At 41.7% G+C, this 22291-nt stretch overlaps 1 protein-coding gene across 1 annotated transcript in view; it reads left to right on the forward strand.

Annotated features, from left to right (window-relative positions):
* Positions 1-22291, forward strand: part of col7a1 (collagen, type VII, alpha 1) — a 66523-nt gene that overhangs the window by 10554 nt on the left and 33678 nt on the right. The window contains exons 10-78 of the mRNA XM_063474161.1: positions 277-432; positions 662-781; positions 876-1025; positions 3345-3461; positions 3665-3811; positions 3905-4030; positions 4141-4287; positions 4560-4682; positions 4911-5177; positions 5281-5424; positions 5563-5694; positions 5794-5940; positions 6145-6279; positions 6389-6538; positions 6621-6757; positions 6876-7002; positions 7128-7271; positions 7705-7871; positions 8106-8147; positions 8335-8361; positions 8451-8495; positions 8834-8953; positions 9032-9103; positions 9215-9250; positions 9337-9390; positions 9511-9588; positions 9797-9910; positions 11028-11054; positions 11145-11198; positions 11308-11379; positions 11451-11510; positions 11860-11895; positions 11980-12024; positions 12580-12615; positions 12715-12759; positions 12878-12913; positions 13055-13090; positions 13223-13255; positions 13349-13420; positions 13509-13568; positions 13748-13783; positions 13872-13952; positions 14945-14980; positions 15170-15214; positions 15327-15398; positions 15536-15580; positions 15669-15704; positions 15846-15887; positions 16078-16158; positions 16313-16348; positions 16471-16506; positions 16748-16828; positions 16922-16957; positions 17744-17815; positions 17946-17990; positions 18246-18281; positions 18545-18580; positions 19079-19183; positions 19261-19326; positions 19619-19654; positions 20163-20198; positions 20284-20331; positions 20429-20464; positions 20978-21103; positions 21268-21477; positions 21556-21591; positions 21684-21728; positions 21822-21938; positions 22027-22098. Of these exons, the coding sequence (XP_063330231.1) occupies positions 277-432; positions 662-781; positions 876-1025; positions 3345-3461; positions 3665-3811; positions 3905-4030; positions 4141-4287; positions 4560-4682; positions 4911-5177; positions 5281-5424; positions 5563-5694; positions 5794-5940; positions 6145-6279; positions 6389-6538; positions 6621-6757; positions 6876-7002; positions 7128-7271; positions 7705-7871; positions 8106-8147; positions 8335-8361; positions 8451-8495; positions 8834-8953; positions 9032-9103; positions 9215-9250; positions 9337-9390; positions 9511-9588; positions 9797-9910; positions 11028-11054; positions 11145-11198; positions 11308-11379; positions 11451-11510; positions 11860-11895; positions 11980-12024; positions 12580-12615; positions 12715-12759; positions 12878-12913; positions 13055-13090; positions 13223-13255; positions 13349-13420; positions 13509-13568; positions 13748-13783; positions 13872-13952; positions 14945-14980; positions 15170-15214; positions 15327-15398; positions 15536-15580; positions 15669-15704; positions 15846-15887; positions 16078-16158; positions 16313-16348; positions 16471-16506; positions 16748-16828; positions 16922-16957; positions 17744-17815; positions 17946-17990; positions 18246-18281; positions 18545-18580; positions 19079-19183; positions 19261-19326; positions 19619-19654; positions 20163-20198; positions 20284-20331; positions 20429-20464; positions 20978-21103; positions 21268-21477; positions 21556-21591; positions 21684-21728; positions 21822-21938; positions 22027-22098 (5621 nt within the window). The remainder of the gene's footprint in view (positions 1-276; positions 433-661; positions 782-875; positions 1026-3344; positions 3462-3664; positions 3812-3904; positions 4031-4140; positions 4288-4559; positions 4683-4910; positions 5178-5280; positions 5425-5562; positions 5695-5793; positions 5941-6144; positions 6280-6388; positions 6539-6620; positions 6758-6875; positions 7003-7127; positions 7272-7704; positions 7872-8105; positions 8148-8334; positions 8362-8450; positions 8496-8833; positions 8954-9031; positions 9104-9214; positions 9251-9336; positions 9391-9510; positions 9589-9796; positions 9911-11027; positions 11055-11144; positions 11199-11307; positions 11380-11450; positions 11511-11859; positions 11896-11979; positions 12025-12579; positions 12616-12714; positions 12760-12877; positions 12914-13054; positions 13091-13222; positions 13256-13348; positions 13421-13508; positions 13569-13747; positions 13784-13871; positions 13953-14944; positions 14981-15169; positions 15215-15326; positions 15399-15535; positions 15581-15668; positions 15705-15845; positions 15888-16077; positions 16159-16312; positions 16349-16470; positions 16507-16747; positions 16829-16921; positions 16958-17743; positions 17816-17945; positions 17991-18245; positions 18282-18544; positions 18581-19078; positions 19184-19260; positions 19327-19618; positions 19655-20162; positions 20199-20283; positions 20332-20428; positions 20465-20977; positions 21104-21267; positions 21478-21555; positions 21592-21683; positions 21729-21821; positions 21939-22026; positions 22099-22291) is intronic.

The raw sequence follows: 22291 nt of genomic DNA on the forward strand, positions 1-22291 counted from the left end.
CTGCCACGTCAATGGGTGCATTCTAGTGAGCATGCGCAGCATGGAGTGATGTTCCTACCTGTTCACGGTGCACCTTTTGACATTTATAATTCAGTGAAACCAGGCAAAGATAGACACCTACATTCTGCACAGGCACAAAGCCTTTCTCAGTATGCTCGAGACTAATCAAGCACAGGCGAGGCCCTAAAGGCAAAAACATTCTGTCTGAATGTTCGAACATACCGCACAGTATAATTTGCGATCGCATTTATTAGTTAATTGCTCTTCTTTGTGTAGGTCAGCCGGCAGCTCAGCTGTTGGAGAGGTCACTGTCTGCAGGCTCCACATCTGTCACCTTGGAGTCACTTCAGCCCGACACAGAGTACGTCATCAGCCTCTACCCCTTGTTCCCACGAAACTCTGCATCCCCGTCTGTCCTCAACGCCCGCACATGTGAGTTCGTCCTCTCGCCTGCTATTAATCCTTTTGCCGCTGCTATATAATGTTCCTGTAATGTGAGCAACCATAATCAGCAGGTAAAATACAATAAGTGGTACAGTTTGCAATAAATACACAAAAATGATAAATTATAGTGCCTGATCTAAGTGATACTGTCTCCTTGTGGTGACCTTCAGTATATTAACATTATCTCCACGTCTCTCTTTTTATGTTTTTGTGCTAGTGAGCCTTGAGGTTGTGCAGCAGTTATCAGTGGAGACGGAGTCAGAGGGCAGTGTTCGTGTGCGATGGCGAGGTGTCAGCGGTGCGAGGGCGTACCGTCTGGTCTGGGGACCGTTTACAGGTCGAAGGACACATCAGACATCCTTTTTTCTAACAGCATTTATTTACTGTGTCACATATCTTTACATTTTTGTCTTTGTTTTTTGTTCACTTAGGTCGTGATGTAGAGACCGTGGAGGTCGGTGGTGACATCGATTTCTACACGTTGTCCGGGGTCCAGCCAGATACTGAGTACATTGTTACTATTATCCCACTGTACGAGGGAAACACAGAGGCCTCTCCAACAACAGCCAGATTCAAGATAGGTAGGCGTGTTTTCAGTGGTCTGCCACACCACCAAACTTTTCCTCTGTTCTCATCCAATCAGTGACTCACAGTTAGTTGGGGCAACAATCTACTTTCCAGTTTCTCTAGCAACTAATTGTCATAAAGAATGCTGTTTGAATTTGCTCCTGCCTTCTATTCTGTCCTGCCAAGTGCAGCAGCAGGAAGAAGATGGGGAGAAAAATAAAGCAGCGATAGAAATCCTCCTTGCGGTTTATCTCTATTTTAAAATGTCTACATGTGTTACTGTTTAGGGCTGTTTTGTTTGGGGAACATTTTGTAGCACACCTACGCCCTCGTTTCACACAGACACACACACACACACACACACACACACACACACACACACACACACACCATCTGCCTCTCGTGAGCAGTTCCCATATGTTGTCTCTTCATTTGGACCAGTGTTACTTGAGTCACTGTGGGTAACAACACTGAGCAGTGGAGTGATGGGAATGGAGAACTGGAAAGTTTTTTAGTGGCTCAGTTCTGCAATCAGAGAACTAAGATGTATACAACATGTTCTGTTTAAGCACTTTGTTTTGTGTGTAAGCTTCAAGTTACCTTTTCATTATCAAACTTTTCTTTGACCTCTGGACCTTTATCGGACACACATCGATGTAGTTGCAGCTCAGTTACAAGAAAAGACCTGTGCTCATTCACAGCATTGGAGAGAACATGTTTGTTTGTCTCGTGGCTGCCGACCTGTGTGATGATTTCTTGTCCACTACATTGACAGCCTCAGGGCGGAGGTGTGGTATTAAATCTGTTACTGATTTACTTAGCTGTCAATCATTACACTGCTTTCTTGACACTGTAGCTTTAATGCAATTTCACAAAAGATTCCTCAACCACGAAGATCTGTTTTGACACGAACGTGTACATTTTGCATATGCAGGCTAAGATACTGCAACTGGCTGCTGTACAAATGATGGATTTTCAATGGTTTAAGAGTGGCATGCATGTTCATGTTCACTTTTGCTCTGTAGCCACTCAGATATCCAGTTATATCAAAAAGAATAATGTGCAACACCTTGATTATTATCTTTTGTCAGACATTTGGTTGTAGCTTTGCTGATGTGTTTGTCCTGTTGCATGGCCAAATTTAGCTGTTGGACAGATAGCCTCAAATTTGACTTTTATTTTTAGAATACTTTGATTTACAGAGGCATTATGGTTAACTCAATGACTGCAAGGTGCCCAGGTCCTATGGTCAAAAGAGACTAAAATCACCCCTCCACCTCTGTGTTTGACCATTCGTATGAGATGTTTGTGCTAATGTGCCGTGTTTGGTTGTCACCAAATGTGGTGCACTGTACTGCTCCAGAGTTCTTGTGGCTTGTTCAGATGCAGCTTTGCAAACCTAAGCCACACTGCCATGTTCTTTTTAGAGAGAAGAGGCTTTCTCCTGGCAATGCTTGTAAACAACCCATACTTGTTCTGTCTTTTTCTGATTATACTGTCATAAACTTTAATTTAACATGCTAGCTGAGGCCTGTAGAGACTGAGGTGTTTTTTTTTGCAGTTTCTCTGAGCATTGCACAGTCTGACCTGGGGTTGAATTTGTTAGGATGTCCTGGGAAGATTGTGAGAATCTGTTAAAACAGACCTGAACGTCTTTTTTTTTATGAAGGTGCTCACAATTGCTTATGACCAGTTAATCAAGTACATTTGATTCGCAACAAATGCCTGGTACTTACCCTATTTACTCCTATAAAAATTGTACTTGTATCAAGTTTAAAGAAGGCAAGTTTCATGTTCGATGGAATTACTTTCAGCCTTTTATTAATCTATCACGACACCATATGAAGTGTGTCTGGGAATAGATCTTTGTGTGTGGCTGTAGCTCTCGTGGTAGACTGGGTGTCCAGTAATCATGGGCAACTATTTAAGTGCAGAAGCGTCTTTCAGTCCTCCTGGCACAAGATACGAAAACAATAAGTTGCTCTTATATTTGTGTGTGTGTGTGTGTGTGTGTGTGTGTGTGTGTGTGTGTGTGTGTGTGTGTGTGTGTGTGTGCATGTTTGCGTGCGCATGTGTGTGTGAATCAGTGACTGTGAAGTAAAAAAGCTCCAGGAGTCCATGCATGTAGTAATTCTGCAAGAACAGAATTTCTAGTATGGCAAATGTACCTTGAAAGTGGGTTTGTCGCCCACCATTTATACTGAAATTGGTTTAGAATGGAAAGTCTGCAGCCATTCTAAACAGAAGATGCAATTACAGAACGTAATAAGCCATCCCATGTACATACAAACATTTCAAAACATATTGCATGATGTATTATTTTTTCCCCTCAGAGCGTCAAGAGCAGCAGGTCCTCAGAGCAGCTATCACCAGTCCCTCCTCTATCCGCCTCACCTGGAGACTCATTCAGTCCTCTCGAGGGTATCGGCTGGAGTGGAGGGAGGGGGAAGGTTAGACATGCATATACCATGAAAGCAAAATTCCAAAAATTAATTCTTATGATTTTTTCCCAACTTTGCCAGCTTTAGTTTTGTATTGTATTATATCCCAACTCCACTTTTAAATTGAAAGAAATAGAAAGCATATACTGCACTGATACTATATATAGAGTGAGAAAAAGTTGATCCCTGTTCACTGTTCTTTTGTGCTTCAGGAGGCCCTGTCCGGAGCCTGTCCTTTCCAAGAAGCACGACCAACTCTGTGCTCACAGGCCTGAAACCAAACACAGAATATATCTTCACCTTGTACACCCTGTTCGAAGGTCGCGAGGAAGCCACACCTGTCTCCACCACATCCAGAGGTCTGCCTTGAACCCTAAACCGATTTTGGATTTACTGTATGGGTCATAAACATGCTGATTGTGCCTGAATCACTTTGACCCTTGATTTTGCAGAGGAACAGCCAGTGGGAAGGGTTTCCAACCTGCGAGTGGTGGAGTCTCTGGGCAGCACTGTCAGACTTGGCTGGACCGGTGTAGCCGGCGCCACACAATACAGAGTTATCATCTTGAACACTGACTGTACGCTGAACTTAGTAATTTAAAAAGAAAAACAAATCAATATCTTCTGTTGCTAAATGAATAAAAACATGATTGGTGGTAAAATTTCTGTATGATTCATGTCATGTCAGTGCAAACAGAAGAAATACGACTCATTCCTGGAAACCAGACAACCCTTGACCTCAGAGACCTGATAGTGGGGGTCTCGTATGGTGTCAGTGTCACGGCACTGGTGGGAGAAAACGAAGGAGACCCGGTGACTGTCAATATCAAACCAGGTGAGTTTAGGAAGCTACTGACATTCTGATTCTCCAGTGTCTTTCTTTTACCTGCCAATTTCAGCAACAACAAAAAACAAACAAACAAACAAAAAGATCATCACATTCACTTGCCTTTGGATGACTCAATGGCAGATGTGGTTTTTTTTTTATTATCTTTGAAAACCTGCAACCCTGAATGGACCTCTGTGAAGTTCAGGCTTTATCCCCTGTTTTTTCCTTAAAAACACTGTCATGCTATATTTTATTAATTATTATATTAATGATTGCAGAGCAAGTTGTGGGAAGGGTGACTAATCTGAGAGTAATAAATGCAAATAGTCGGAGAATTCGAATTACCTGGACAGGTGTTACCGGAGCAACAGGGTACAGGGTTACTTGGAGACAAGGCAACAGTAAGTGTTATGCATATAAATATTATCCTATATATATTAGTATATCAATATAATATCTTAGGGTATATTATCTTTTATGTTGTATTATTCCATTATTTGTTTCTCACTTTATCTGAGCCTCTAAAGAATTTGCACAAAATTCTAACTGTTGCTTAATTGTTTATATTTTTTTCTTTTTAGCTTGATTAATTTAGATTTTTTTGTAACCCTATGTTCTCCCTTTTGTAGGTGCAGAACAATCCCGTACTCTGGGAGCGGAGCTCACGGCCTTCACCATAGAAGGCCTGCAGCCAGATGAGGCACTAATAATTGGTGTTGCAGCCGTTGCTGATCAGCGTGTTGGAGAGGTGGCCACGCTGGCTACTCAGACCAATCCCCAAAGTGGGTTATTGTCTGGACTTCGTGTCCTTGACATCACGTCTCAGAGAATACGCATTGCGTGGTCACTTTCCTCGAGGGCAACTGGGTATAAGATCACGTGGCGCCGTGATGATGGTTTGTAATTATTTGCATTAAAAGCAAATGCATGCATTTACATGGAACCACTTTAATAAATAAAGGAATGTGTTAGTGTCAAACAATATTCTGCTCGCTGCAGGAGTCGAAACTAGTCGTAACATTGATGCCAGTGTTTCTACCTACACTATCGATGGACTGCAGCCAGATTCGGCTTACACAGTGCAGGTTTCTACACTGACTGGATCTCGAGAAGGGACTCCTGCAGTTCTAAATGTCAGAACAGGTATCTCACTAGATCAGCCAAATACACTTTGCAGCTGTTGTTCTGGGTATCTTTTTACATAAACCTAGCTGTGAGTGTGGATTACTTGGAATATTTTAAAGTAAACAACGCTTAGTATTTTCCTGATCCTACTGACAGAACCAGATCAGTCCACGGTTGGGACTGTGACATCACTGCAAGTCCAGGAGGGCCGCGGAGAGGTTGTCCGAGTCACTTGGGTTGGCGTGCAGGGAGCAACATCTTACCGTGTGTCTTGGAGGAGAACAGATGGTGTGTGGTTTTTTTTTCGTCTTTTGTCTCTTCTGATATTAAAGTGTTATAAAAGCTTGTTTCTCTTAGATCACTCACCCTTTCTGTGTTTTGCCGTAGGTGGTGAAGAGAGGAGTCAGCTGGTAGCTGGAGATGTGACAGCAGTGGATTTAGACCAGCTGGACCCTGGAGTTCAGTATGAGGTGCAGGTCATGGCTTTAGTCCAAAACAGAGAGGGAGCTCCGGTATCTGTCAGCATTACCACACGTGAGTCCTGACTTTTGGATATAATTGCAGGAAATGTGTTTTAGAGGTAATTCACAAATACTGATTGGTGCTAACATAAACCTTCAGGAATATGCAGGGTACTGTGAAGCCTTGCTGCAAAATCTCAAATTTCACAGAAAACCGTTAAAATGTACAAAACTGACTGATAAATGGGATAAACTGACTATATCTGAATGCACACAGCTGGTGATTATACCCCGCCTTCATTGCCTACCACAACTTTACGAGTGGTAGAGGTTACCCAGGATTCTGTGCGGCTGGGCTGGAGTCCTTTACAAGGTGCCACCGGATATATTCTTCGTTGGAGAGAAGAATCAGGTAAGGCATCGCGGTATACATGTTCACTTTTTTGTTTTGTTTCAACTTCTACATGCTTGCATTGTTAACGTTATTCATTTCATTTAATCCCACTGTTCACATTTCTCAGATAGTGGTCGAGTCTTGTCCGTCACGCTGCCTGCTTCATCTAGCTCTTATGAGGTGCCCGGGCTGCGTTTGGGCCTTCGATATCGATTTAGCCTGCAACCCAACTTTGCAAGTGGACTAGGAGGGGAAAGCTCTGTAGTTGGACGCCCTGGTAAAACAAACACATGTTCTTTCACATGCTTTTTTTTAAGAATGTATCGCTTACTAACCCTGACACACACCTCTGTTTGCAGTGTGTGCGCTTGGGTCTCTAGATGTGGTGTTTCTGGTACCTGCGTCTACTGATCGTATTAATCTTGCAAGACCTTTACGTGAACTCCTCACAAACACAGCAGAGTCTCTCAGAACTACTGGAGCCCTCAACACACAGGTACTTTTTGTCAAAATAAAGTCTCACAACAGATCAGGGAAATGTACAACTGGTTTTTTTTTCCAGTCCTTTTTTAGCTTTTACTTATGGGCTATTTTTTTTTTTTTATCTGTTTCAGATTGGGGTTGTAGTATATGGTTCTAGACCCAAAATATGGTTCCTGCTCAATCGCCATGCCAGATCTGACACCCTTCTTCAAGAGATTCAGTCCATACCCTTTGATGAAAGCCCAGGGAGCAACATCGGTTGGGATTTTTGTCTTTCTCCTTATCTTTTCTGACAGTCCTTTTCTGTTCTTACTGAGTGCCATCTGAGCAGCTGCTTTGTTTTGTGCGATGACATTTGTGATATTGCCTGTCTCCCGCTGCAGGTGAGGCGGTAACATTCACCAGACAGTATGTCCTGACCCCATCGGCTGGACGGAGCCCAAGGGTCCCTGGTGTTGTTGTCATCATCGCTGACAAACGTTCCAATGACGACCTGAGCCTTGCAGCCAGCAGTCTCAAAGCTACAGGTTTTCTTTCAGAGGATCGCTGACATGAAGTCACAATATTAATAGAATATAATAGAATGACAGCTGGAGTTTGCTTTAACTTGGATGGGTGTTACTGCCTGGTCCCTATGAAGGCAGCATATTTGACAGAATTGGAACAGTTTAGTTGGGACATATCTACCACAAAAGTGTGTGTAAAAATGTAGGAAGCCATGTGTTCAATCTAAAAATAAATGAAAAGCATTAATAGAATGAAACATCTGAAAGCATCTTGAACAGAGCCGGACACACTGCACATCATGCTGAGATATGCTGAGTATTTGGCATATCAAATTTTAATAAACAATTAAATTAATTAACAATGCCTACAAAATAATTCCACAAATAGTTTGTATTATGCCTTTTTTGCCTTGCAAACAAATACTGTTGATTTTTCTGTTTGCATGTTTGCTAGGTGTGAAAGTCCTAGCTGTTGGTGTCGACCAGGCAGACACTGTGGAGCTGTATCAGGCTGTGTCAGATGGCAACAACAACCTCTTGTATACAAGTTATCCAGCACAGCTGAACACACTACAATCTAATCTAGCCGACTTGCTCTGTGGTATTGCCAGGGCACAAGAGGTGGGAAGAAACCAGAAAAAATATTTTGTTTACAATCTTGAATTAGAGTTAAGCTTGGTGTGATCTGGACTGACATGTACTTAAAAAAAGAAGAAGACAAACAAAACAGCTAGTTTTCCATTAACTATTTAAACATCTGTAACACTCACATTAGTGAATACGTGTCATTTATTTTAACGGTGATAAGGTTCAACTGAAGTCTAAATCTTAGCTGTTTCTGTTGATGTTTTTTAGACTACTCAAGGTACAGATGAGTGTACCATTCAGTGCCCTCGGGTAAGTTATTGTGTGCCGTCATGCTGTATTTTTACGTCTTATAATCTATAACCACAAATTGACTGATGTACCCTGCTCTGATTAATTACTTGTTAATTATATAACTGATAAAAGCAGGAGCTTTCTTCTGTTGCCGTTCATACTTTAATTTCTAAATTTTTGGTTTTATTTTTTAATTTTCTTTTAGGGTGAGAAGGGAGAACGTGGAGAAAAGGTATTGAAGAGCTGAAGTTGCACTTTTTTTTCTTCAGTGGTCTTGTTCTTCAGCTTTTAAGATGCTGTTTCCTTTGTTTGAACCCACAGGGTGAGAGAGGCAGAGATGGTGCAGATGGACGCAAGGGAGAGCCTGTGAGTCATTTAATTATACTGAACTTGATGATTCAGTTTGGCGTTGCAGTAGTGCAATGTTACTGCAAATGGATATTGACGTGACATTTTAGTAAGCGTCCAGTTATTGAGTGTAAAGTCAGTCCAGGCAGGCCACAAAGTCTGGTTCAGTCGCAAATCCAGCAAATCAATATCAGCCCACAACAGTGTTGGCTCAGCTGAACGTGTTAACTGGCAGATCTACACAGGTTGTGCTGTTTAAGTTGCTTTAGCCTGCCTATGGTTAATGCAAATCTGCATGTCGGTTTGTAGTCCACCGCCATGCTAGCTCTTTCTTGACATTAGCAATCTTCATACAGGGTCGTGATGGTTTGCCTGGGAGAGATGGCCCCAGAGGCCCTGAAGGTCGTCCAGGAACACCAGGCCAAAGTGTCCCAATTGACCCTTCACTGGTGGTAAAAGGAGAAAAGGGAGAGCGAGTAAGTGTAGCTGAAATCATTCTAAACCATACAAACCAGCCAAAACAGAACCAAACTAATGAGCCGTGTTCTCTTTAGGGTTTTCCCGGTATTGACGGAAATCCAGGGTTACCAGGGCGACCAGGTGCCCCTGGAAATGCAGGTGTTCCTGTGAGTAGAGCGACTGGAACCCACAGATTGACTGTTTATGATTTTGTTAGCAGCGAGTCAATAAAATACTGTTACTTATTATTTTTTTTTTTTTATTTTTTTACTGCACAGGGTTCACAAGGCTTACCTGGTGTCAGAGGAAACCCAGTAAGTAGCCCCAGCCATCCTGTACCAGAGAGTTGTTGGTGACCAGGTTTGAACTGCAGCGTTTCCTTTGTTTTCCGTTGTTCTAGGGTGAACCAGGAACACCAGGACCACTGGGGCCCAAGGGTGATAAAGGTGAAAGGGTGAGCTTAAAAACTTCTTAACCTTTTTTTTTTCAATTCAGTTTGTTTTTGCCAGTTTCAAAAGGAAAAAAGTTGAAGTATTATTATTCCACTGTTTACTGCACTTTGTTGATATTTTAGGGTGAACCAGGTTCTGTGACATCTGGTGGTGGGGGTCTTCCAGGGAGGAAAGGAGAACCAGGCATTCCAGGAACAGATGTAAGAAAAACACCAGTCAGGATGTTTTTTATGTTGACATTCACAGCATTCTTTAACTTCTTTTAAATAGCCAGTGTAATCCTAAAACCCACAGTGGGCCAAAGTGTCATCTGTAAAATCTTATGTGTAGAAGAGAATGTAGTTAAAATGGTTTGTATGGTCATCCATCATTCATATGTACTGAGTTGAGTTTTTGTTGTGTGACAAGGGTACATCAGGTCGGCCAGGCAGGGACGGCACCAAAGGAGAACCTGGAGTTCCAGGGATACGAGGCCAGGATGGTCGCCCAGGAATACCAGGAACACCAGGCCTTTCAGTCAAGGTTTTTCTCCTCCATTGTTTCGCTTCTACTAAGAAAAGAAAAGTAATACATACATACATGTCTCATGTATGTATGAGCCCACATCCTTTCCTAGTGCAAAACACTGACCGCCAGGTTGACTTCTGTGCAGAAGTTTTGTTCTCTGCCATATCGGTGCTAAAACGTATCTTAAACCACCCAGTCAGTTTCCCTGAGCTCTGTTACAAGTACAAGGAAACAGCAGCAGTTTCAAATGCAATGATTATTTGCTCTGTTAATATATACAAGCTTATTATATACTGGTCATTATATACTTGGGCGGGTACAGTTTTTTCACTCAGTTCTTTCCATTATTTACATTCCTACTGAGAAACAGCTGTTGGATACAGTTTTATGAACTCTGTGGAGCATTTCTCCAACAAGAAACTGTTATTGTCAGAGTCTCACACATGGTGGTAGTATTGAGCTGCCTGCATATTTCTTCAGTGGAATATCAATCATTGGCTGTATATGTAAAGAAATCTTTGGGCAGTTTTTCTTTGGTTGGGGTTTTTATCCAGGTTTCTACTTTTCAGTTTTCAGCTCCATATTTAAAAAGTCTCAGGTCTTTTTTTTCTTTTAATGTATTAAAAATCCAGTTTTCATATTCAATAACAGAGACTGATGCTGTTTGATTTTGAGAAGTCTGAAGTCTGGACATGAATTATCCTGTCTATCATAGTGTTCACTGGTCACTGGCTGGGGATAAAGGGACAGATCGATCAGCTGTGGTGACCCACTGGGAAATAATGAAGAAAAATCACATCCTTTTTTCTCTTTCTCAGCAAAGTGTCCAATTCTTCAGTGATTTTATAAGAATGTCCTGTTATTAACAGATCATTGTATTGTGTCAATCTGCTTTAGTTTTAAGGTAATACAATACACAAAACAGCAGAGACGTCCTTTGTTTTTTCAAGGTTTTTTTTTTTTTTTTTACAGATCAACCTGTGAGTTTGTGTGCATACACATGACGCACATCAGTCTCTTGGGAAACTTATTATAGAGTTTTTCGTCCTAGTAACAATGTTCTGAATCCTCGTTCTCCCCCGGTTGTTTTCTCAATCTGTCTTTCTCTCTCCTCCTCCACTTTTTTCTACAGGGAGACAAGGGAAGCCCAGGAGAGAGGGTGAGTCACACCATCACCAGCTTGTCCTTTCACTGCGAAGGACCACACGAGCAGGATGATTTCACACCTCTTATCTCTCTTTGCTGACAGGGACCTCCAGGAGTAGGCAGCGGGGTGGCAGTGAAAGGCGAGAAGGGCTCCCCTGTAAGAGCTGTCAATCGCAGACAGTGTGCTGACACACTTGTTTTGGAGGTTGGATCTGCGTGCAAGCAAGGCATATTTTGCATTTATTAATTGCTTTTTGTATTATCAGGGTATTCCAGGACTTCAGGGATCTCGGGGTCCTCCAGGACCAGCAGGACTTGAGGGCAGAAAAGGGGAGAAGGTAGTTGCCTATTGAGTTGGTTTAAGAGTGATGCAATGTGTTTATTTCACAGGCCTGTGATTATTTTTCAGGGTGACAGTGCCGAAGGACAACCTGGACCTCCAGGCAAAAATGGGGAACCTGGGGACAGGGTAGGTCAGACACATAGGTGTTTAAAAAGCATGGCTCATAGTACAGTATGATGAAGATGTATCCATTTTATGCAGTAAATATCAGAAAGAACAGACAGGACACACAAGTTAAGACTACACAATCATTGGATGATGAAGGTGGCTTAGATAGATAAATACATGTGAAAAAAGTGTGCTTCTGTGCCTTACAGTTACAGAGTTTTGAGGAAATGCTTTCTAAATGGCCGTGTTTGGGTGTTGAGAAATCCTGCTAATTAGGAAACAGTGTAATTAGAAACAGAAATAAATTCATAACCCCCTCAGTGGAGCTGATAAATTTAGGTTTGAACATTTTGTTCCCGTTTTTCAGGGGCCCCGTGGGCCTCCAGGAGAAATTGGCAGCAAGGTAAGACGATGGCAGGGAAAAAAAACCTTGTGCCATGACGTCTAAACGGAAGAATGACTTCTATCACTCTCTCTTTCCTGATAGGGAGACAGAGGGCAACCAGGTGAGCCTGGATCACAGGGAGATAGGGTGAGTCACATGACATGAGACTGAATCTTTCTTTGTGTCACTGTTTATTCTTCTTTCTGTTATATGGATCAAGGTAACTTTTCACAATATTTGGGGCCCCTTTTCTATAAGATTCAACATTCATTTAAAAAAAAATAATCGTGATGATGTAACAGCTGTAGTCCTTTTATGCTACTCACAAAAAAAATCAGAATGAATGAATAAGTAATGAGGTCATAAAATGATATATCAAAGAGCCCGAGAAAAGAAACAGTCATGAATTATGATAGATGATGCTACTTTATCACTTGCCAGATGGGAAGGATTCTGTTTTTTAGTATCCTCTCAGCAGACACCTTAGTGATATCACTGATGCTCAGTAGATTGGTACCACTGATGCTGTGCATCGTTTTACCCACATATATTTGAGCACACCCCAAAAAGGTTTGTAATGTTTTCAGTTGTAGTGTTTGCAGCTATGGCAGTAAGACTCTGTTGATTGCATGTGCTGATTTAATACAGGGAAACTTTCACCGAAAGAGCATATGGTGAATTTGAACCTTTGTATGTTTGTAGGGGGAGAGAGGACCAGCTGGTGAAACTGGAGAAAGAGTGAGTACTGGTTTAGTTTGTAGTCTTAGTTAAAGGTTAGCATCTTGTGCTTTCAAAAGATTTTTTTTCACTCTTTTCTGAATTAAATTGCCTCCTCAGGGAGATTCAGGGAAGCCAGGCCCTCCAGGACCAGCAGGTGTAAGAGTAAGTGACAGACTGCCGTGTTATATTGGCTAATGGCATCTGTGTGCCTTTCCATTTCATACTTGTTGCATCATCAGCATTAGGAGTCTCACAAAATGGTGTTTCCTTTTTGTAACAGGGTTTACCAGGACCCAGTGGACCGCCAGGAGAAAAGGTGAGACTGATATAATTAAGTGCAATGATATGAGAGGCAGCGGGTCAATAGGAACGTGATTTTGTCCTTGAATGTTTCATAATCTGATGTAATGAATTTCCAAGCAAAGATGAAAGAACAAGTGAACATGTCTGTTCCCAGGGAAATGAAGGTGCACGAGGAGAGCCTGGGAGAACTGTGAGCAATCAGACATGAGAAAATCATCACATACATTAATTTATTCATGCGTTTTTTTGGATATACACTTAATATTCATGACAGTCTATGTGTATGATGACAAGCCTTTATTGAATTATTTAAATCATCCAGGTTCAAGGTCTCCCAGGGAGGAAAGGAGAACAGGTAATGTGTAAAATCGCATCTCCTACAACTTTTCATTTTAGCGGAGCTCGCTCAGAGTTCATGGGTGTAATTTGCGCCGCTGTTCACCCGCAGGGGGAGCGAGGCGTATCTGGCCCTGAGGGTTCAAGAGGAGAAAAGGGAGAACCAGGGCAGAGAGGAGAGAAAGTGAGAAAAATATGTTAATTATTGCTTTTAAATGTTCATCATTTGCCATACCTCATAATGGCTTTTGATTTTTTTCTTATACTGTAAGGGGTCTCCGGGCTCTGGAGGGTCAGGTGTTGCAGGACCTAAGGGAGAGCCGGGAGAGCGAGTAAGTCATTCTAACTTCTCTTTATCAGAGCTACAAAGGGCACAGACGCACTGTTTACAGCTGCCGTGATGAATTCCTGACACAAGCATCAGTTATTCATGAAGCATTCCCTTGTGCCACCTGTTGTCATCCCCAAACCTCTCAGAGCAAAAGTACATAAACATATGCTTTTCCCTCAGGGGCCTGCTGGTATTAGCGGAAGGCCAGGTGCCAAGGTGAGAGGCCTGCTGTGTATGCTTTCAGTTGTTTTTGTTTATTAGTGTCTGTTTGATTGTTTATCTGGTCCTCTTAACTGTTTGTTAGGGAGATCCAGGTGAACCGGGAGAGAGGGGAGAAAATGGACGCCCAGGATTCCCAGGAAAGCCAGGCGTTCTCGGTAAACAGGTCAGAGCGGTGTTTTGGATGAAGTTACTACCTGACCTTTACTGTGACAAGCAACAGTTTTTTTTTTTCAAGAGTTTACAAATAGGGTGTAGGTTTGAGTGATTTAAGTTTTACTGCGACTCATGTGTAAATATATTTAGAAAGGACTGTTGACATACATTTTCTGTACTTAAAATAAGTGTAATAATCAGTTGATAATCTAATTTTTTGATATATGGAAAATGTTTTCTGGTTCCACATTAATATTCTTATTATAATATCAACCATATGGTCCAGCCTCTATGGGAAACTATAGCTTCTACTGAAACTTTTATACTCTGTTATTCTTTCACTGGTTTACCTTACACAGTGAAGTACATTATATGGATAAAAGTATTGGGCCACACCTTAACAAGTCACTTTCTATCCTGCGAGATATTCCACGATCACCTAAAATACAACACAATCAATTATTGAAATCAGAAAGATATAGGAACCACAGCAACTCAGCCACCAAGTGTCAGACCACGTAAAGTTACAGAGCGGGTCCTGAGGGCACAGTGTGTAAAAGTTACCAACACTCTGCTGACTCAATAACTGCAGAGCTCCAAACCTCCTTGCGCATTAACATCAGCACAATAACTGTGTGCCAGGAGCTTCATGGTATGGGTTTTCATGGCTGAGCAGCTCCTGTAGGTGTAATGTGTAGGCGTCCATATACTGTTGCACTTTACTCCATACTTTTGCATTAAGGTATTAAGGTTGTCCATGTTGCTCTCAGTGCTGTAATCAAAAATCAACAGCAACCTTCTTCTGTTTCTTTCAACATGCACCTCTTTCTAATGGTCGTTTTAGAGGTAAAAACAAGTACCCTTTATGTGTTCATGACATGTCCAGTGCCTTTCTTTTGTGCATGCGTACTCTCTTCAGATGCTCTACTGTGTTAGTGTCGATTTTGAAATTTAATGCCACAGAGCTTCACACCCAAATAAATTATTAATTCCGTTTTTTAGGGGGAGAGAGGAGAGAAGGGTGATGAAGGCATTCCTGTGAGTATAGCATCTGCTCTTTCACATTCTTTCTTTTTTCTTTTTACCTTTTATAATATGTTTGTTTGACTAGAATATCATCCCCATCATATATATCCAAAAAGAAAGGATCCTTCTGTCATGAATATTTAGGTGTAGTTCCATCCTTTCTATTGGCCATTTTCTTTTTTTACTTTAATTTTTCATCAGGGTGAGTCTGGACTTCCAGGGAAGCCAGGAGAAAGAGGACTGAGGGTATGACAAATCTCTTTGAAGCATATTTTAAAGTTAAGTTTTCAATTGTAACCTTTAAATTGCCTCATTTGAAAGTTCGCTTAACAGACATTTTGATTGATGCTGCACTCAGGGTCAGACTGGTCAGCCAGGGCCACCAGGCGAGAAAGGAGACATAGGAGACCCTGGAGAGAGTGGACGAAATGTGAGATGCTCATTTATGTGTTATCATACAGACAGCTTTTCAGTATGCTCTTGTACTATTCTGTTAATACCTTGAGAGAAGGAGCTGTGAAAAAGGTCGGCCGCTCAGCACCTTTATTGATCTGTGTTCAATCACAGGGCAACCCTGGACCGTCTGGACCACGAGGAGAGAAGGGAGAACAGGTATGGTGCTTATTTTCATTTTGGAAATGGGAGATGTGTCTTTATATGTACCGCTAGTAGATTCACACACTTTATTCTCTTCAACCAGGGACTTCAAGGGCCCCCAGGACTACCGGGAACAGTGGTAAAAAAACAGTGTCACAGAACACTGTTTAACAGCCTCCAGGAATCAGCTTAACACTGAATTAACTACTTATAATCCAATTTTGATAACACAGAGGAGGCAGAGCTACATGTGACATTTGCCATGTTTGTTTGTCAACAGGCTGATATCCAGGGCCAACTGAAAGGAGAGAGAGGAGAAAAGGTGAGCGCTTTTTCTGTGCATGTAGACACTGAGAATTTATTTTTTTTTTTTTACAAAATCAAGTATGTTTGTTTGACCTGTTAAAATATCCTAAATAAACACCAATAGCTGAAATAAGTTGAAAAATGTAAGGTAACTGGGTAAAAAAAAAAAAGTATATAGCAGCAGATTATATCACTGTGATTCCCAGGGTGATGCTGGTGACCCAGGAGAGCATGGCGGCAAAGGCACGAAAGGCGAGGCGGGGACTCCTGGAGCTCCAGGCCTACGAGTGAGTGTTCCTCATTCTTGCAATTTTTAAATGCATTCATGAGCATCTGATAAGTCGCTATACATAAATCTGAATGCGCACAGATCCTGTTCTCAGTAGATTTTAGTATGCAAGAGTGATGTGACTTCTTGTTCTTTTCCTGTCGTCTATAAAGGGTCCTGAGGGACAACGGGGGCCTCCAGGGACAAGAGTGAGTGGACTTTCCTTCTCTCATTCTCTACATTACAATTATCTCTAATGCATATTTTTAACTGTCTGAATTTCATTGGCTTTCAACTATATTTATGTCACGTTGATTTCCAATATTTACAGGGCGACACAGGAGACAGAGGACCACCTGGAGAGAAGGTTTGGAATCACACAATCTCATCTACTGCTCTCTTCTGACATGTGTAGTTCTGTCATTGTGCTGCAAGGAAACTTCCACTGGTTTTGTTAGTAAAACAGCAGATTTCCAGTAGGAATCTGCTGGCAGAAACATGTGTATAGGGGAAAGTAAGCTTCATAGCAAAGTTAAATCACTTTTACTGCTGACTTACAGACTGTAATAACCATGTGATTTCCTAACTCTTAACTGATGTATTACCAGGGAGAACGGGGAGCATCTGGCTTAGATGGGCGTCCTGGTCTTGATGGTAAACCAGGGGCTCCTGGGCCACCTGGCCAGAGGGTATTTCAATTTGTCTCATCTTTTACCAAACTATAAGACTCACAGAGTCTCTGTGTAGCTGATGCATTGCATTTGTTTTTATTTGTGTTATAGGGTGATCCTGGGAAACAGGGAGATCCAGGGAGGGATGTAAGTTTTGTTTCTTTCTTTCTTTGAAGATGATTGTGTGAAAGAGGCAATCATTACAAAATATACACATTATTTTTGGTTGTATTGTTACTTAAGTAGACAGGTATAATTGTTTGCCCCTTCAGGTTTTCATTCATTGTTCTGTTTTAATCATTTTACACTGGAAATGTATTTAATGTAGTTTCAGGAAATGTACTTTTCATATTGTCTGAGATGATCACCGTGCAAATGATTATTCATGATGGAAATGTCTTCTATAGTTTGATTTTAATGAGCATCCATCTATCCATTCGTTCTCTTCCACTCATCCAATTCGGGGTTGTGGGGTCATTATTTTGCGTCATTCTCAATTGTAGTGAGCATATGCACTTGAAGTGGGCGTCCTGCAGAGGGCACTGTGGAAACTGTAAAAAAACAGCTTTTAGATCTGTGCTGAGTTGCGTAAGCCGACTGTAGGGAAAGATGTCTCCAGGCCAGTCCATTTTTCAGAGGAGACTGTTATGCAATATTGACCATAATAATGTTATTAAAAGTCCAGAACTTTGAAACTTAGGGTTTATCTAAAAGATCTAAATCCTGGCTTACAGGCCAGTTGTACAACAGCTCTGCAGCTGCTCATGCACATTAAAGTCTATCTAGCGATGACATCTCTGAATCTTTTACACAGTGATCGTCTCAGAAAATAAACAAATCATAGACATTTAAATCTATTTTGCACTGTATTACAGTGTCTAGTAATTCATTGCAAAATCTACTCTTGGACTATTTGTTGTTTTTTTCTGCCAGGGATTACCTGGACTAGTAGGAGCGCAGGGTCCCCCAGGGCCTGTTGGACCTGCAGGCAATCCAGGGATACCTGTGAGTACCCCTCTATCCCACTCAAAAAGAGACTCCCACAATGTTCCATCGTTCTGTCTCTCAGGCCTATACATGTTTTTACCGAACTTCCGCTTCCAAATTTCTAATTAACCTTACTTTTATTTGTCAGGGTAAAGCAGGTGAAAATGGCAAAACTGGACCACCTGGCAAAACGGTAACTCTGACCTCCTGAATATAATATCCTCATAGTTTGATGTACTTGTATAATTGGTAATGGCCTTTTTTGTACCTTTATTCTGTAAATGATGTTTACTGATCAAAAGCAGTATGGACATTTATTTCAGGCTCTACCGCATAATGGTTCTCTTAAGTGAGTTTCTAAAGCAGAGGCACTGAGTGCTCCCATGGCAGACTGGCCATTATGCACTTTGTTCCTGTTTGTTATAATGCATTTTGTTTGGACTCACAGGGCGAGGATGGCGTGCCAGGTGAAGATGGTAGAAAGGTCTGTGTCTCTTTTATACGATTTAGTCAACATGATTTCCACAGTTTGGCTCTGTAAAGGCATCTTACTTGACCCATGGCAAGATTTTTGCTAACCAAGCCACGCGATTGTTATGTAAAATTGCATGTTACATGTACATACATTAGACATTGGTTTTTATTTTTACATGATGTGCACATAAAGAGTGGATTAAAACAAAAAAAAACATAATTTGGCAGGATTATTTTTGAAGATTGTATTTAACGTCTATTTCTAATCTACAGGGCGACAAAGGAGAAGCTGGAGCAGCTGGAAGAGATGTCAGTTTTCACAAACCTCTTTCATAAGATTACTTTTCAAAAATGTGTTTGTTGTCAGTTTGTTTTTTATATATCTTATCGAGATGCCTTATATCGCCCTGCCTTCCTGTTGTGACTTTATTGCATATCAGCTTTCCGCCCTTTTTTCTCCTGATCACTTCCCCCTTCAGCTGTATAGTTGTCAGCCATAGTTTGTTCTAAAATTGACATCAGCCTCTCACTGCTGAATCAATGGGCTCCTCTGAAGAAGCTATATAAATTCACCTCTAATGATCTAGCTTAGCCTTTAAGTGGAGCGACTTCTGAGTGGAATCCAGAGGGGTGCCAAATGTCAGAGTGCCGGTTTCATGTGCAAATTCATATTAATTATCTCTAGAACATCAGTGGAGGGGTGGCAGCGGCCACCTGCTTTGATTTTATAGTTCAGCCTTTACTATAGTGAAGGAGGAAGAAAGTGTGTGGGGTGAATTTCAGTTGTGAACAGCATGTGTTTTTCAGGGCCGTGACGGGGAGAAAGGAGACCGTGGTCCTTCTGGGCCTTTAGGCTCCCCTGGTTCCCCAGGAGCACCTGGATTACCTGGCAGCATTGGTCCTCCTGGTCAGGTGCGAGTGAAGCCGACGTGAAAAATAACTAAGTTAATTTGGCGTTTTGACTGAAACGGGATGTTCCCCTTTCTCAGGTTGTGTATGTGAAAGGAGCTGAAGCGACACCAATCCCAGGTCCACAGGGGCCCCCAGGAACGCCCGTGAGTGTGCATTACCATTCTTATTGCCGCTGTTGGTGCTGCTGAAACTAAATTGAGCATCTTTTAGTTAGATTCTTTTAGCTTATTTATTGGAGAAACATATATTTTATAAGTGGCAGTCAAATAATTATTACTGCCACTATATTCAATGTATGTAGCTCTTGTTATCCCCAAAACCATGAGCCACCAACATCCACAAGCAGCAGTGATGCGTGTCATATCTACACAAGTTGCTGTTTGTTAGTATCGCTGCCAGGGTGTCTTCATTTTTGTGTCCCCGTTTTCCTTTCAGGGTGTCCCAGGAATCCCTGGAGCTGCAGGAACCAGAGTAAGTGGTAGTTTTTTCCTGTTTTTTTTTTTTTTTTGTATTAACTGGTGTCCTGCTTCTGTAGCTGAAACAGGAAGTGAATGGAAATGTGATTATATGTAACAGCAGCTACAGGTCAAGTCTTTCACCTTCTATTCTTATGAGAACTCATTACACCTCAAGACTCTTTTGTTGGCATATGACATTCACAGTCCTCTTTGAACAATTAACTTACCTTTTAGTTGGCAAGTATAAACTGGAGTACTTTGAACTAACATGTTATTAAAGCTGAATAATAATAACTCACACACACTCTAACACCAAAGTTACATTACTAAAGAAATAAGCCCTGCTTTTTTTTTTCCGTTTCTGGAGTATTTTTTCTTGCACAAAAGAAAGATTGCAAAGATCTAAGAATCACTTTACTATGATGCCGTTATTATTGTGCGCAGTTTATTGTGATGATATTGCAGTGCGATTCCCCCCTCACCCTCACTGGTATTTCTCATTTTTTCTTTTTTGTTTTCAGGGAGAGCGAGGTCTGCCTGGCCTGAAAGGTGAACCTGTAAGTGAAACATTCAGTGAAAATGTGACATCGAGGGTCCACTTTTTTTTTTTTTTTTGACTCCTTCATATCTTGTTATGTTTAGGGAGACCCAGGAGAGGATGGAGCACCTGGCAAACCCGGGACGTCAGTGGTAAGACATCAGCACATTGCCTGTCATGTAATTCTCAGTTGTCAGTATTTTACATTTCTACATCTCGGTTTAATAATGTCTCCGTGTTTCCTGCCAGGATGTACAGAAAGCTCTGGCAGGGTTTGGTATTCAGGTAGGTGGACTCCGCAGATGACTAACTCAATTTGAACACGATTTCTTTTGGCTTTCACTTGCATGGATGGATGGAATAATGGGAAAAAAATGCAATTATCTAAACAGTCTTAAAATCAGCACTTACTCTTGCTTCTGTTATAGCTTATAGAGAAGAATTTTAGAGTAATGCTATTGCTAATGGAACATTTCCTGCAAATGTATGCAAAGTGTTATATTTGCCACTTTGTTCTTGCAAATGTCATCATACCATTTATGGCTGGCCTTGTTTCAGCAGCTCATTTAGTCCAGTAAATGTAGGCATGAGTCTTTCATTTATTATGCACATACACCTGCTTATATATTTTAGAATTATGCCTGGCAGGTTAAAGTGACACTGTTTATGAGCAGTTTTTGAGCTGCTGGGATGAATTCTAAATGACTGGTTTTATCTGGGGATTAAAACATTTTGCAGATGGGCATCTGCTGCTGAAAGTTATAAAGCTTTTCCGTTTTGGATTTCTGCTCCACACAGGTGTCTGATCTGAAGGAGGTTGTGGACAGCAAGGACACAATTTCGACATTTAACGTGCTGAATACAGAGAAAGGTGAAAAGGGAGATAAGGGTGAGCCTGGACAGAGAGGACCATCTGGAGCAGATGTAAGTGTGACTAAGCATCTTCGAGGATTAAAGTGAAAAGACAAAATGATGTGAAGACTTCCAGTCAGATAGAATGAAGCATCTTGTTTGGATTTTTTCTTTAGAGTGTAATTAATCTAATGAAATTGATAGAGAAATCGTTTTTTATTCTGGTTTTGCCCTAGGGTGCTCGTGGTTTTCCTGGAGAGAGGGGCGGCAAAGGAGACGCAGGGGACCGAGGACCTGTGGGACCAGCGGGGCCTCCAGGAAGAGCCATTGCCGAACGAGGGCCAGAGGGACCTCCGGGGCCTGCCGGGGAGCCTGGCAAGCCAGGGATACCAGGTCTTCCTGGACGAGCTGGGGAACTAGGAGAGGCAGGAAGGCCAGGAGATAAGGTGGAGAGGAGAGTTGGGCAACCAAATGGGGATCTTTTTTTGGCATCACACTGATGACATCGTATATTTGTTTTTTAGGGGGAAAGAGGAGGGAAAGGTGACAGAGGAGATTCTGTGAGTCCTCTTATTAGGTTGATGGTTTCATTTCTTGTTTTAGTAAATTTCCTGGTTCTTGTAGTTAACTGATAGTTTGTTCTGTTTCTCAGGGTCGGGATGGATTAACAGGACCAGCTGGCCCGCCAGGTCAAAAGGTAAAATAGTTTTAGTTGTTGTTGTGATAAGATATTTAGTAAAAGTAGAGTAAAAAAAGGATTCACAGATATGTATGTGATTATTGTTTATAGGGAGAATCTGCTGACTCAGTCCTGGTTGGGTCTCCTGGGGCTAGAGGCGCTCCTGGAGTACCTGGGTTGAAGGGAGAACCTGGTGCTACAGGACCGTCAGGACCTAAAGGAGACCGCGTAAGATTTACGCATATTACACACATCTTGTGTCATGTCACATCGTATGTGTCTTAATATGAATAAACAATTGGAATGCGCCTTACAGGGTTTCGTGGGACCTCGAGGTGATAAAGGTGAGAGAGGAGAGCCAGGAGAAAAAGGCCGTGATGGCTCACAGGTGAGCTGCCTCTCAAATGGAGCCTGGATTAAAATATTTTGTTACTCTAATCATGAACTCAAAATGTGCTTCAAATATTCTGACTACCACCTCCTGCTTGTTAGGAAGATCAGTGATGAAAAGATGTGATCCTAACATCTGTCCACTAAATATTACACTATTGAAGGCTGCTGGTTGGCTTAGTTTAGTGTAA

The sequence above is a fragment of the Pelmatolapia mariae genome, linkage group LG5, assembly GCF_036321145.2.
Source record: "Pelmatolapia mariae isolate MD_Pm_ZW linkage group LG5, Pm_UMD_F_2, whole genome shotgun sequence".
Lineage (NCBI taxonomy): Eukaryota > Metazoa > Chordata > Actinopteri > Cichliformes > Cichlidae > Pelmatolapia > Pelmatolapia mariae.